Source organism: Falco cherrug, chromosome 3 (assembly GCF_023634085.1).
Source record: "Falco cherrug isolate bFalChe1 chromosome 3, bFalChe1.pri, whole genome shotgun sequence".
Taxonomy (NCBI): domain Eukaryota; kingdom Metazoa; phylum Chordata; class Aves; order Falconiformes; family Falconidae; genus Falco; species Falco cherrug.
Window position 1 is genome coordinate 109,194,365 of NC_073699.1, and position 14,610 is coordinate 109,208,974.

The 14,610-nt window shown below is 48.2% G+C and overlaps 2 protein-coding genes across 3 annotated transcripts in view; both read right to left on the reverse strand.

The window, feature by feature from the left end:
* Positions 1–17: 17 nt before the first annotated feature.
* LOC102049640 (lysophosphatidic acid receptor 6-like) lies at positions 18–8,232 on the reverse strand. 2 transcript variants are annotated; one of them, XM_005437827.4, is made up of 6 exons: positions 7,851–8,232; positions 7,470–7,681; positions 7,176–7,363; positions 6,881–7,029; positions 2,232–3,499; positions 18–1,467 (listed from the first exon to the last, which is right to left on the reverse strand). In XM_005437827.4, exon 5 carries the CDS (start codon positions 3,304–3,306, stop codon positions 2,248–2,250), a length of 1,059 nt encoding a protein of 352 aa, XP_005437884.1. In that variant the 5' UTR covers positions 3,307–3,499; positions 6,881–7,029; positions 7,176–7,363; positions 7,470–7,681; positions 7,851–8,232; the 3' UTR covers positions 18–1,467; positions 2,232–2,247. The 2 variants fall into 2 exon arrangements, with proteins under 2 accessions (XP_005437884.1, XP_027659142.1); XM_027803341.2 differs by having other exon boundaries at positions 18–3,499.
* A 750-nt stretch (positions 8,233–8,982) lies between these two features.
* PUSL1 (pseudouridine synthase like 1) overlaps positions 8,983–14,610 on the reverse strand; it is a 28,681-nt gene continuing 23,053 nt past the window's right edge. The window contains exons 6-8 of the mRNA XM_005437789.4: positions 14,227–14,281; positions 10,176–10,338; positions 8,983–9,130 (exon numbers count right to left, since the gene is read on the reverse strand). Coding sequence (XP_005437846.1) covers positions 9,099–9,130; positions 10,176–10,338; positions 14,227–14,281 — 250 coding nt within the window. The 3' untranslated portion in view covers positions 8,983–9,098. The remainder of the gene's footprint in view (positions 9,131–10,175; positions 10,339–14,226; positions 14,282–14,610) is intronic.

Genomic DNA, 14,610 nt, shown 5'->3' on the forward strand with positions numbered 1-14,610 from the left:
GTGATAACAGCGTCCTTCCCCTCCCCCAGCTCGCTTCCCTTGAAACCTCAGCAGTGCTACCGAAACAAGGAACTTTCAAAGCTTCACAATTAAAATGCAGAGTATAATGGATGACAGTATAAAGCCCTAAACACGCTATTTACTCAGCAGTGTCACTTCTCTAATTATCCATACTTCCCTCCGTGACAGCTGACAAGCCTGCGGGAAAACTGCACTCCTGGCTGGAGTCTCTAATAAAAAAATTCCTTCTTTTGTCTAGGACATAAAAATTGTGCTTAGTTGGAAAGAACAGCCCCTCCAGGGCTGGGAGGTTTTTCCATAGCCTATAAATGGGACAACACCAGCAGTCTCTCATGGAAGGTAAAAGATTAATTTGTCCCAGTACTCCCTCGGAGGCCGTCCTCATCTCCATTTTACAAGTGCAAGGATTTGCACTTGCCTTACCCGGCCCGGTCAGGCAAAGGAAGGCAGGAATCGTTATTTTCAGTGTCTTAGAAAAGTCTGAGGAGGTTTTCTCACCAATCGTTAAAAATTCCTCCAAGCTAAAACAAAATGCAGGAAGGGAGAGGTCAGCAGCAGACCCATCGTCACTAACGGGTGTCCAACCCCCACGTAGCGATAACTGACGTGAGTCAGGCCCACCCTAACAGGCAATGCTGCACCCACAAAAGCTGCTTAGCGCTGCTTGTTGTCATTTCAGCTCTGCTCTCGGTCTGCTTGCTGCATCCAGCTCACATTGCTAAAGTGGTTTATTAATTGGCTCTGACTGATCGATACAGACTCCCACACTCGGCCCCTGCTTGCCAGCATAACGCGTGGGCTTTCCCCACAAACCAAGACCCCCAGTGTACCCCAGCACCACTGCTGCTTGTTTTCCAAACCTCTCCCCTCCCGTCCTTAACCAGCGTTGACTGTGCCATCAGAAAACCGGCTGAATACGGGCAGAAGCTGCAGCATCCGTGGCTGTGCAAAGAGGTATAACTGCACTGTACAGAGACACGCGATCGTTGTTCTGCCCCAACCATCCTGCTCCCTGCCTCATTTAGGGTCCGCAGTGGTTCTTGTTCCAAGCCCAGGAACAGCGCCAGGTAGCCGGGCCAAGCGTGGCTTTCAGCCTGCGTTGTGGCAGTGGAAACAGCAATGCGGGTGCAGCTCCTGCCGCGGGTGGGCAGCCCTTGCTCCCGGCTAAACAAGCCCCGGGACCCCCTCTGCTCCGAGCCTTGCGCACCTCCGGGGCAGTAGCACATACACACATTGTAAGTCTGGGGGTGGCGTGGGAAGGAACAGCAGAGCGAGTCTGTTTTGCTGTTGCCAAAGAAATCGCATCCTCTTGTTTAACCCGTTGGCTATGAAGCAGGTTTGTCAGCCAGGCCAGTGGTTTTCTGGTGACTCTTGATAACCCACAAATGATAAATTCTCTCCAAAGTCTCCATGTCACAGCCTGGAAAACGCGGCAGGTCTCGGCGGCTGTGTTAATACAAGAGGAGGGGGGAGACAGGCCAGATACAAACACAGTGTCACAAACGGTGAACGGGGAGCCGTGACGGACGGGCAGGACTGCAGGGCCTGAGGAGGTGTGCCAGCTCCTGGTCACTGCCCCTCCGCGGCTGTGGGGCGAGAGGAGCTTGTTTACCACTGGTTGCACACAGGGTTAACTGACTGAGAAATACCTGGCCCTGTTATTGTCTAAACTTTCATTAACAGCTGTCCAGCTTGAATCCACAGGCATGCAGGCTAGAAACCCTGGGCTGAAGTCCTCCTTGGGAAGCCGATCAATCGATTCAGGAGCAGGGAGGAGAAGCCCTTATTTGGCCGTGGAATGTAGGCAGGAAGGCTCTGAGCCCGGCTGGCTACAGCCTGCCCCTGGGGAGAACGGGATCCCTCCAAAATAGGGCAAGCCAAGCAGGACTGCCCTGAGCCACTCAGCTTTTAGAGTGTCAATTAGGAGGCTGGTTTCTTTCAATAAACCCTTTCCCGGGCTGTACGGCTTTCCAGAAGAGCCCTGTGTCCTACCAGCCCCGAAGGTCAACAAAAGGAGACCAAAAAACATCAAGGCACAGTGTTCCACCATGTGCTGTCAGGGAACGCAGCTCCCCCAAGCACTGTCCCAGCTGACTAACAAAACCGCTGTCAGGCCCTTCCCTCCAGTGCTGCCTTGATGGAAGAGCCACTGTACCAAAAAAAGGGTAGGTTTTACAGCTTTGTTTTCAAAGAAACTGAAAGATAAATACCGTACTCCGAAGTAGATCAGTTGATTTCATCTCTGGGGTTTTTATTTCCATGTGTCTGCTGGAGTTTATAAACGCAGGACTCCCCGAGTCTCTGGTCGCAGATCGTGTACACCTTTTTGGACCTGAATCTGAGCTTGAGGTTGAAGCGCCACTTCTTGCTGGAAGAGGTGTAGTAGTACAAGAGGGGGTTAAGGCAACAGTTGAAACTCACCAGGGCTAAGGTGACCCTTCGCATCTTGTAGATCAAGGTGGTGAATGACTCATTCTGGATGACCTGGATTCTCATTAAGAAGTGGAACAAGTGAGTGAGGTGATAGGGGAGAAAGCACAAAGTACAAATGACCAAGATGATGTAGATAGTGCTCACGGCCTTCCTCTTGCGGGCGGCGTGTTTGATCTGGGAGATCCTCTTAGCGATGAGAGGGTAGCTGATCAGAATGATGGAAAATGGGATCACAAAACCAAAAACTAAGGCCAGGATGTTGTAAGGCGCCATGCGGTAAGTCCAGCTATGCGTAGCAAAGTTCTCAAAACATGCCGTCGTGTTCCTCACCCCTCTGTTGTGGAGGGGACCTCCAAGGATAAGTGGAACCGTGACACTCAGAGCGACCACCCAAAGGATCGTGACCACCGTCACGTAATGGATGACTTTGATCTGGATGTACGTGAAGGGGTGCAGCACCGCAATGTAACGATCAACGCAGATGCAGGTGAAGAAGGCAATGCTCAGGTAGATGTTGATGTAGTACAGAGTCCCAGTTATCCTGCAGGCCATGTCACCAAAGATCCAGTTGTTCCAGTTCAGGTGGTAATGAATTTTAAAAGGCAGCACACAAACAAACAAGGTGTCTGCCAGAGCCAGATTGATCATGTATATATAGGAATGAGAAATGTGCTTTACCTTGCAGGACAGGAGATACAGAGCCAAGACATTTTCTATCAGTCCCAGCACAAAGACGATGCTGTAGATGACAGTAAACAAGCAATACTGGAAGTCTGCTTCCACACTGAATTCTGAACTGGCATTGGCAGCTGTCTCATTGGAGACTTCTCCAGTCCAGGAAACATCTGCCATGATTTCTGCTGGAGCGTAGGATGTCCGACATGGGATAAGAGTCTTAAGCCATCCTCACCTCAGGAGGTTCTTGAGTGTTATTTCACCTCGAGCAGGTAAGAGCTAAAGCCACACAGCTGAGCGACGTCAAGTCTGGTGAAGTCTTGTCATCCAGACGCCTGCGCTCGGTATATTTAGATGGAAAGCAGCGTGGCTGTATGGGAGAATAAATCATTTAAAACACAAGCATTTGAAGTTTACGCAGTAGCCAGAGTCCTCACTGGCATTAAAATCATCACAAAGTGACAATACTGAAATAACAGAGGTAGCAATTCCCCCTGCCCCAAAAGGAGACGTGGAAAGCTATAGCTCTGGCTAGGGATGGGCCAGAAACTGAAGCGGTACAACAGAACTGTAGCAGCGATACACCTTTGGACGTCCTGCCATTAATTTTTCATTCCTAAGCCCTACCAAAATTCCTGCATCACTGCCGAGGGGTTATTATGATGTTATTATTCTGTCCTTAGAAATCCACAGGGCTGGATTGTGCAGACTTCCCAGGAAAAAGGAAAGCAGGAGTGCCAAAAAGACAAGCAGGAGTGCTTTTCCAGTGGCTCCCAGGTGACAGTTAGCCCTGCAGTCTGCGTGACTGAGCTGTTTCAACCTTGCTGCCGCAGGTTTTTTTGCGGAGCACGTGTGGAACCTTCCTTTTAAAATGAAGAAATAGTATTTAAAGCACAGAACTGAAACAGGTAGTTGGCATCCGTACCAAGCTGTTACGCAAACCATAAAGTGGCAGCAGGAGGAGAGTTCAGGGCGGATCGCCAGGAGTAAAGCTAACCACTGTCACGTAACGGTAAGTGGAAGGGCTCAGCACTGCAGGCAAGATGTGCCAGGCCTCTGGGAACAAACACTGCTCTGCAGGAGCGTGTTGAGCACAGGATACAGGCCGAGGTCGTCGTAAGACCTGGTTAACATGCCTGCAGACAACGTGAGAGACACAGCGGGATTTCCACCCTTCCCACCCACGCTTTTACGCCTTAGCTGACCTTCAGGTACACACGGGACGGCTCGGTGTGAGCTGCTGGGTGAACTTACAGCACCCTACGCCGCCTCTGCAGGCACACTGCAGAGGGAAACTACCACTCACCCCAGTTACAAAGGGGGCCTGAAGGACTAGTTTTAGTGTTTGAAACGTGGGAAAGAGGCACTGTCCAAGCACAACGCCTCTCAGCTAGGTCACTCGTGTCACGTAAGCAATAAACCGCACTCCAGCAGTGCAGTTTTTCTCCATCAAATAGAAACAAAATCCAACTAAGCTAAATGTAGACACCTAAACATAGACACCTAAACAGAATCCCTTAAAGGCAGTGGAGAAATTAAACCCAAGTACAATATGTGCAGTGTTCTTCAAGTTAAGCCATTGAAAGCACAACAAAATTCAGTGGGTACTTTCCAAAGGAAACTCTGAAATCACACTTCCTCCCAACAGTTGTTTATCTAATGAAGTCGAAAGCACCCAAGATGATAACTGGAAGACTAAAAATGGGGAAAAAAATGGTTTCACTTTAAGTAGGCAAGCACACGTATCTGCTTACACGGGTCTTTCACTGACCAGCAAAGGGTTTGTACACACAGAAGAAAATTAATACAAACCCAGGCGTGGCTAAGGCATAACTTCAAGCAGCACAGGACTTGAAACAGCCTTTATCTCAGAGCTTTACCAGAGCAAGAGCCACTGAACATCTCTCTTCTAGGTTCAAAGTATAGAGTGGCAGCTGCGGGAAGATAAGGCAGAGGCCTGTAAAATCATTGAAGGGGCAGGACAGGCAAAGCAGACTGATGAGCTTCCGCTTCTCACAAGACAAGCACAGTAAGGACAGCTGTAGACACTATCGGGTAACGGCTCCAAAACAAAAGGAGTTTTTCCACAGGGTTCTGTAGAAGCTAGACATGAGAGCTGCTGACTGCCTAAAACTGCCTCCGCGCACACCCCTGGCAGTACGGCTGTGAGGCCTTACGAAGCTGCTTGCACCGTGATACCACAGGAATATTGTTCCCTTTCAGCACCTGTAGTCTCAATCCCCTACATCCCTCCCGAAACAGGAGCCCGCATCTGCTAGGTGAACAGCTGGACTCTGTGATCTTAAAAGTCTTTTCCAACCTAAACAATTCTATGGTTCTATGATTATGTCTTATATTCTCAGAGTGGGCAGTGGGCAATGCCACCAGCTCCGTTGCTGGGAAGTAACACATGAAACTGGCCACAGAGACCCTTGTGCCCGCTGGCACCCACCGCGCCTAAATGCAGCCCATCTAAGCTTAACTATGGAAGTAACAAACAGTGGAAGAGAGGTGGAGGGGTAAATAAACCGCTGTCACGGAGTATTTTACAAATCTTTTACAAGTCAGTCTTCTACCAGTTGCAAACAGTTGCATACGCACTGCAGGACCCCACCATGTACATTAAATCTGCCCGAAAATATTTTCATTCCCTGTGAGAGGTAATAGCAGTGACAGAGTCTACGACTAAACATACATTTTCCAACCATACAGCCACTTCCATACCCTATAACAACATATCATTTATTTATCTACCGTGAGTCTGATCAAATTCAAAATTCAGCTTTGCTTCCCAGAGTTGTTTGTTGGTTTTTTGTTTGCTTTTGGCTTGGTTGGCTGGAGTTGGCTGGTTGGTTGGTGTTTTTTTGTAGTTTTCTGGGGGTTTTTTTTGTTTGTTTGTTTTTTTGTTTTTTTGAGGGGGGACGAAGGCTGTTATTTCTTCTAGACAAACAAAAAACACTACTGAACTTCTGTTTCTGTACAAAGCGATTTGATTTACAAAAACACATAAAAGCATACATTGAAGTTTCCACTGGATATTGAGTTCATTAAATTATTAGAACTGTTTTCATATAAAGCCAAGCTTAAGTCTTTGAACTCTGGTCAAGTGTGAGGTTTTACTGGGTTTTAGTTTGAAAGCATCACTGTCAAACAATCAGAAAGACACATCTCCCCGTGTACTGGCTGTCCAAATTGAATCAGCTTAAAAGAAACTAGTAATGCAGCAACATAAAAAGGAGCAGAATGCTAAAATACCCCTTGATAACTAACAAGTATTAATGATGGACACGAAAAAAATTATTCAGAGTAGGAGTGTGCACAGAAGTTCTCTACTGATGGTACATTTTCTGATGCTAAGAGAGCACGTTCTTTAATTAAATGTCTTTAGGTTAATTTTAACAGTTGCTCTGGGATTTAAAAAGAACAAAAGCAAAACCCCACAACAGTTCTTTACGCTAACTGCAGAGTTCGCCAGTCAGTCTGCTTCCAGACTACTGCCCGGCCAGCTGAACCTGGGGCGCTCAGTTACTGGATTCGATGACCAGCCCATAAGCACAATACGTTTTTACTGTAACCAGAAGTTGGGAAACATTTGCAGAAACATCGATAGCAGCGATTCTTGCACTGCAGCTACGATACCCCAGTCTGCAGCAGCAGTTAACGTGTTTTAACACCCAAACAGCATTAGTATTTGGGTCAGTTTTCTGCCCTGTAAATATCCGTAATAAATTTAGTTAGAAAGTTAACTTACCAGAGCTCAGAGCATTGTCCCTCTTGCAAAAGCTGCAGGTGAGTGCACTGGCCTCTCCAAAGAGTTCTCGCAATTCAGAGGTCACCACTAAGCTCTTCACCAGAGCAAACTGCCCTGCAAGACACACTGCAGAGCTCTCCCACATTGCTCTACAGAGAGAAACCACAGGAAGCGAAGATGAAAAGCTGTCACTCAGATCCAAGACACAGCACTTGCCCCGCTAGCGACGTGGCCCCCCCCAGACCTGGGGGGAGAGCACAGCACACAGCCAACACACCACCAGTGCACGCTTTACCTCCCTCCACTGCAAGAGGAGGCACAACGCTCCCACCCAAAGCCGCCTGCAGCGCCAGGCCTGCCTTTGTGGAACCAGGTACCAGGGCATCAGTCCGAGGTGCTCTGAAGTGGGCCCGTAGCTGCGCTCACTTCCCCCTCAAAGGGAGGAAAAGCGAGATCCGCTGCCATTCCCTTCCAGACAAACTGCTGTAAAAACACACGGGCACGTCAAGGTTTGGAGCAGGGAAGTCCCGGTGCTTGTGTTGAAAAATCAGGGCAGCGTGTTACAGCATCCCTGCCCCCGGGTACTTACCCGGCAAGGCTGTACTAGAGAAGCACCAACAGGCACCACGCCATCGGCACAGCGGCTTCAACTCTCCTTCTCCACGGCAGAGCACCAGGGCTCCTCCCAGGTTCTGTCTTCTTTGGGAATTGGTCCCTCCGAGCAGTCTGCATGCTCCACGGGAAGGGAGAGAGTAACCAGAAGTACCTTGCCTTTCCTTCCCATGCTGGCAAAACTGCTACCTGGAACAGAGCGGGGAGGAGATGCATCAGTTCTCGTGAGCGGACACCTAGAAATGGGCCATCCTCGTATTCTGTATCAGGACCACTCACTACTTCAACCCCCCGCTGCCAAAGACAAGGGAGGCCTTAAAAGAGGTCAAAAAGAACTGCTGCCCCCTCCTCTGCCTACCTTGCTGCTCTCCACCGTGCAAACAGAGACCAGAAATTCCACAGTCCTCAAGTGGGCTGTCTGCTCTGGCTTTCTCGGTGATTCTTCTCCTCTCATAGACAGAGGGGAGTTTAATTATGGTGGTGCCAGGCCTCTCAGCTGCACGTTGCTTTCACTGCAGGATTTAAATCGGGTATTGCTTCTTCTGTGAAATTCAGAAGTATTTTTTTTTTTCCCTGTCCTTTTTCCTGTAACCTGGCACTCAGTCATTTTATAACCAAAACGGAGATTCTGGTGTCATTCATAAGAAAAAAACCCCACAAGTTACCCAATGTGTATTTTATTGCTTGGGCAAGCAGGCAAAACCTGAGGTTAGAGCGGGGTTAAAAAAAAAAAAAAAAAAAAAAAAAAAGTTCTCTCTGCTCCCTGCTCTGCACTAGGATTCACACGCCCTTAGATCACTGCTAGGCTTCAGCACGCTCTGCAGTACCACTGCACCAACAACTGCCAACAGCAGAAGGTGGCAACGAGCAAACCAAAGCCCAGCAAGAGCGTGGCAGCCACCCTCCGGCTACAGAGCCTCCGCTGCCGACCGCGCTTCACGGCCCGCTAGGCTCTCACTCAGGCAGCTGTGCCTCTGCTACCAGCCCAGGCTGCGACTGTTAAGACAGGGTTTAAGTGACCTCAAAAGAACTTGGCTCTGTAACACGCCACATCTTAAGTGTAACACATGTGACTTTGTACCAGGGAACAGAATAATGTAAAAACTACTACAGTTCAGCAAGGGCAACTGCTGATGAGGAGAGGAAGTGGCGAGTACTTTCAAAGGCTGCTTCTGTTAAGTCGCTGCATCAAACAGCAACTGCTGTCCCAACCATGCCGTACAAAGGCAGGGCTACAGAGGAGAGGGCTGGAAACGCTTCATTCTCCTCCGTTTTAAACCTGTATTCCTCCCACACACACCACAGAAGGGAAGAAACCCAAATCCACACAAACAAAACCACCAAGCCCCACTCCTCCCTCCTCCTGTTTGAGAGACAGGCACCAGAATTTCAAAAAAATAAAAGTTATCTGAAAGCAGCATGGAGTTGTTCTTCCTTCTCCCATTGACAGTCTCAGTGAGCAAGAAGAAATCATAGGAAGATGCCTACAGTCACGGTCAATGATTTTTATTGAGACAAGATCGTGTATTGTGTAAAGAGCACTTGGCAAACCTCCATCACACATCCACAACAGTCCTTTCGGATGTGGCTGTATCTCACAGAGCTGCTATTCTCCTGGGGCAACTGTAGCGTTCAAATCTGAGAGGGGGGAAAAAAGAAAACATTGATTTAGGGAAAAAGTTGGCACTGAAACCACCTGAAAGCACTTAAAAATCTGTAGTCTTCATTTCCTGCCTGGGCTCCCTCCGCACTGGCACAGACAGTTCCGCAGCCAGCACCGTGAGGAAAAGCACCATCGGAGAGGACCACAACCAGCAAGCAGCAGCTGCCTTCCCAAGGGCAGGCCGAGCGCCCAGGACCACGTTCAAGCTCCTCGCACAGCTCTTCGTTGCTTCCCTTTCCCTTGTGTCTTCCTTAAGCCCCAGTGTCTGCAGTGCTGCTGCGGGAGACAGCGTACTCTAAGCCCACCTGCATGAGACAACACAGCCTGGAGAAGGTCTGCAGTGTGGTGGAAAGGTGGAAAGTCCTTTCTATCTATGTTTTGTGGGCACTGGATTAATCAGAGGCAGGTTAATCCTTGCAGTTTAAATACCTGCTACCCCTAGCATGGATGTCAAACTTCCACTACGTCACCATTTGCTACTTCTGCAAATTTGCCCCCTACCCATTTATTTTTTTTTTTAATCTAAAAAATTTAAATAGTTTAGTTCAGATGCTGTTAAAGAGAGCCACCACATAAGCAAAAGGATGATCTGCTTTCTGCCCTCCAGTCTGTACTCAAATACCAAGGGGGAAAGTCAGTGAACAGCAATGGATCTGTAGGTGCCCAGATACCACAGAAGATTTGGTCTTTATACGCAGTCAGGGACAGAAGAAGAATCTATGAGAATTTAAAGTATCATTCACATGAGATCTCAAAGTCATTGTCAACTTCTTTTTTACTACCCTGCAACTAAGAGGGGGAAATCTACCTGGGGAAAAAAAAAATACACATTTTTTCCACAGCAACTGCTGTAAACACCTGTACAGTCTGGGGCACTCGCTGTGACGTGGGTGTCAATGAAGGAAGCTGTGAGCCACAGGTCAGGCGGCACATAAAGGGGAGACTGTGGGTGTCACTGCTCCCTTCAGTATTAGATCCGACTCCTACAAAAAGTGAATGCAAAAGGAATGGTATTCTTACCTGCTTCGTTATATTCCACTGATTTCAGAAAGAGTCCAGATGGTGGAGCCATGGCATTTGATGGAAAAGCCCGTGAATCTTTTATCTCCAGTAACTCCTTTATATGACGAGGTGTTAACTTTCCCTGGCCAACTGCAACTAGAGCCCCAACCATTCTTCGGACCTGGACAAAGAGAGAACATAGCTTAGGAGCTGCCTTTTATAAAATTTAAGGAGATTAGGAAGTTCTGGCTAGTCCTGGACTTGCGCTATCAGCAGCACTGGGCTGTTAAAACAGCCCACTGCTACTACTGACGGCAAGTCAAACTGGAAACCCTAATCAGAGAGTTTAGTGTCTGTCACTCAGGAAAGAAAATTGCCATTTCTTCATATGAGCCTGCTCCTGAATATAGGTACATCATTATTAAACCCAGAATTCCCAGAAAGCCGGATTTCTGGCGCTCTTCCGCTGTTCCCAGTACTATCAGTTGTTCCCAGTGCTGTGCACTTTGCTCCTAGTCCAACATGCTGGGTGTTAAGAAGCAAGCATTGCTCCACACAAAGAATGTTTTGACTCATGTTTTAGGTGCCACTGAAGTATCCCAGGTCCAGACTCACCCATCTGGGTTCAAGCCAGTCCTGGCTGCCCCCTGTATGCCCTTGGTATCACACACCTCCAGGGAGCATTTCCTGTGCTCGCTTTATTTCTTCAGAAAGTTCATACTCCCTTAGTCCCCAAGCACACCCCAGCAGTCACAGTCACCCCACAGTCTGCGGAGGAAAGGTGTTCTTTCCCCTTCTAGCAGGGACTGCATGGGCTGCCCAGGTTCTGGACTGACAGGGGTGACATGACAGCACGCAGCAGCTAAGCTTGTCTGCAACGTGTAGTGGCACAGCATCTTCTAGTGACCAAAGCTGATGGTAGGGAAGGGAGAAGAACTAGCAAAATTATCTTGCGTCCTTTAAGTCTTCCCTCCCTGCAGCTAAAGACATTGGTAAGAATGAGGACCTGTAACAGAATGATCTCCAGCTACACTGCATCGCCTTGAAGCAAGGCTTGGTCTTATCACATGTGGCAAGAAAGCTGAGCAGAGGATGGTTTCTGCTTCAGAAACAGCAGCACCCACACATCTGTCTGTGGCAGGAAGCTCATATGCTTTCTGGGAGAGCTGAGCTCACAGGTTCTTAATACATAAGCAATACTGTTTTCAGGTGGGGGACTATGTGGCAGCTTGCTTCTCTCTCAGAAAGCTTAAAAAGAGAGAGAAAAAACCCACTCAAGTAGGACAGCCCACCAGGCAACATCATCCCAGCGCAGCAAGCTGGTATTTCAAACACCTCTGCATGTCACGACTTCCCTTCCCTCCCTCCACACTCAACAGTTCCAGACCTAGCGGGTTAGTGCATATTTCACACCGCAGAGCTCGCCTCCTGCGTGAGCACCCCTCACACTCCAGCATCCTCTTGGCTAAAGAACATCCTTTGCTTCCACATCCCTGGAAGACATGCTGTCCCAGGAGGGCCAAGATGTATCTGCCAATGCCACCTGCACACCAAATGCTAGCTCCCTATGGCTAGCTATCTATTACACCTCTGTGTGGTGGCTTCATTCCTCTCCACCCCTTTCATGAGCTGAAGGCGTCCTTCTGAAAACAGAGGACTGAGCACCAATCTTCCTGCTGCTTCTTCATGTCAAGGCAACCTCATGAAGTGGCTGCTGAGGAATAACTGACAAGGAAGAGCCCCTCGAGCCCCTCAACTTGTGCCCAAAGTACTCTCAGCAAGGCATCCTAGAGAGGATCCCTGGGGAAACAAAGGATGAAGATAGAGAAGGGCTTCCAGCCTTTTGTTCAGCAAGAGATGAAACTCAAGGAAAGCCAGGCTCTGTCCCAGTGCCACTGGGGTGAACAGGCTTGTCCAAACAGTCCCATCATGAGAAACGTGTCTCTCGAGGGGAAAGAAACAGCACAGTGCAGTGAACTTAACCAGGCCAGTGGTGTCCAGCTAGGCAAGAGCTGAACCCCCTCCCAGAACCTGCCAGCACTTTGCTTGGGCTCACCTGCACTCATTTTCACAGGAGAGATCACGCTACCTCAGGGAACATGCCACACATTCGCCAGACCCAAGTCTTATCTGACAGAGGAGCCACACTGAAACTCAGCCCTTCACACCGCTTGATCCCAAGTCACCCCACTTTCACCATCTCCAAGTTGCTTTTCTTCGTCCACACTGGAAGAACTGCCCTCCGGTCTCAAATTTTACAGGCAACAGCAGTTACCAGCCCACATGGAGGAAACCGGTCAGGCAGACACTGTCCTGCCTCGTTCACCTTCTCGTACCGCTGCCAGAACACCCCCGACTTGTGCAGGTGCAGTCAGTCATTTGGCCTAAATCAACATTCATTCTATGAGTGACCTTTCAAAGTGCACCAAGCTCTTCAGAAACATAAACGCAGTGCTATAATGAAGCATTGGTCTAACTTTCCGACCCATTAATGTTTACAAAAGAATAAACCAAAGTCCACTAAGCATCCTGAGCATGTTTATCACCATTAACACAAAAGGTCCAGCAAACCAAGATATATTTAATCCAAAGGCAAGCACTGTCTCTCCCCATGTGCTCTGACTGTGGAGTGCCGAGAGCCTGCCTTTAAGCAGACAGCAGAGAGGAAGCACAGATACTTGACATATGTTATTTTATCCATCCCTCACTAGAGGTCATTGTATGCTGTGACTTAGCTTTGATGCCTCCACACTTGGGAGTTTGCTAGTGTAAAAGTGGACTAATGGTATGCGTCTGAAACAGCCATGTGCTTGGTGTCTCCCTCCTGCATGCTATTCAGCAAAAATACATACGTACACCTTTTGGGCTGTGTAACCCTTTTCTCTAATAAAACCATCCAAACGGCAATACTTGTAGCAGCTATATGAGGTGACAGCAGAGATCCATCTAGTTCAGTCTGCTCTTTACGACGGAGGGTGGAAGCTGATGCTCAGGTAGAAGAGTGCAAGTTCAGCGAGTGCAGCCTGCTCCTGCTACCCTATAGCCTGCCAGCTCACTGCAAGGCGGCTGCTGTGAACAAGGTTCAAAGAAGGCATTAGGCTGAGGCGAGCATTACGGGTAACTGTCCTCTCTGCAAAATGTCACTAAGTACCATTTCCGTCCTAACGCACTAAATGGGTTACCAGCATTTCCTCCTTGTCACAAGAGTATCTGATGAAGCAAATCCCTGCTGTATGTCAAGCCCTTCTCGAGCATGTTGTTGTTCTTCCCTTGCTCGTATCCAGACACCCACTGTCAGAGAGCTTACAGAGCATTACTTGGCACAGGATAAAAACAAATTTGGTTTGTCAAAACAGAATAAAAAATAGCTGCTTGCTGTTCCCACAAAACACCCCCTCTCTCCTCTAAAAAACAAGCCCTCTCTTGCCTATTCTCTGTCTCCAGAGTGTGACCATGGCCAGGATGGGCAGACTGAGAACAGCCAACTCTTTCCTAATGAGATGATCCATTAAGTTGCGGAGAAAGCAGTCTCCCCTGAGGACAGCAGCGAAAACCCCACTGGAGTTATTTCAAAGAAAACCCAGTGGAGACTAGACAGCATGGCAGAGGGAAAGATCCTGCAGTCATGCCTGCATAGCTGAATCAGGTCTTCCCATCTCTCCTTTGTGCAACACTGAGAATTACTTCATGCTCCGAAGCCAGAAAGTAAAATTCCAGGCAGTCTTTGCTGGGCCCAGTGCCATTCAGCAGAGCAAGAACATATGTCTGTTGGTTTTTACCACTCAGCCTGCAAAGACAAAGATTGCGGAAAACAAAACTTTCCGTCCTCCCACACAATTCTGTGACTTCGGACATTCATTTTAGAGACAAACTTAAGAGATTCTGGTTCTACTGGATCAAACAAAGAACACAAAACCTCACCTCTCTGATGCTAAGTCCCTGTGTGTGTCACGCAGCTGTAACACCAGCTGTGCAACAGAGATGGCACAACATTGTTAAACTGATTAACAGTTACAGCAACACTTTGGTTCTTGGAAGGTTGTGTGCTGAATAAAACACCAAATAGTACCTGTCGGTAAAGAAATGCTCTGCTCCTGAACGTCAACTCCCAAAACTCCAGCCCCCTAAAGAAAAAAACAGAAAAAGCATTTAAAATTCTTATTTCAAATGGCTCTTCTACCCACAAGAGAAGTATAAATCACAGGTGAAGGTGAGCAGAATGGATAAGAGGATAAGAAGCTGCACAGCCCCCAATTAACCCCAAAGAGCACCATGAGCTTTTGAATACCAGACTGCTCATTTGCTACTCCAATGCAGACATTTTCTAGGGTGAGGCAATTCCTGCCTGGTTTGTATGTACCTAGTTTTAATGGGGCTTGATCTTCCTGCTACCTTACGCCTAGGTATATAACGATTCAAATAAAAGGGAAAGGGCTAAGGTCTGCTAAGGTAC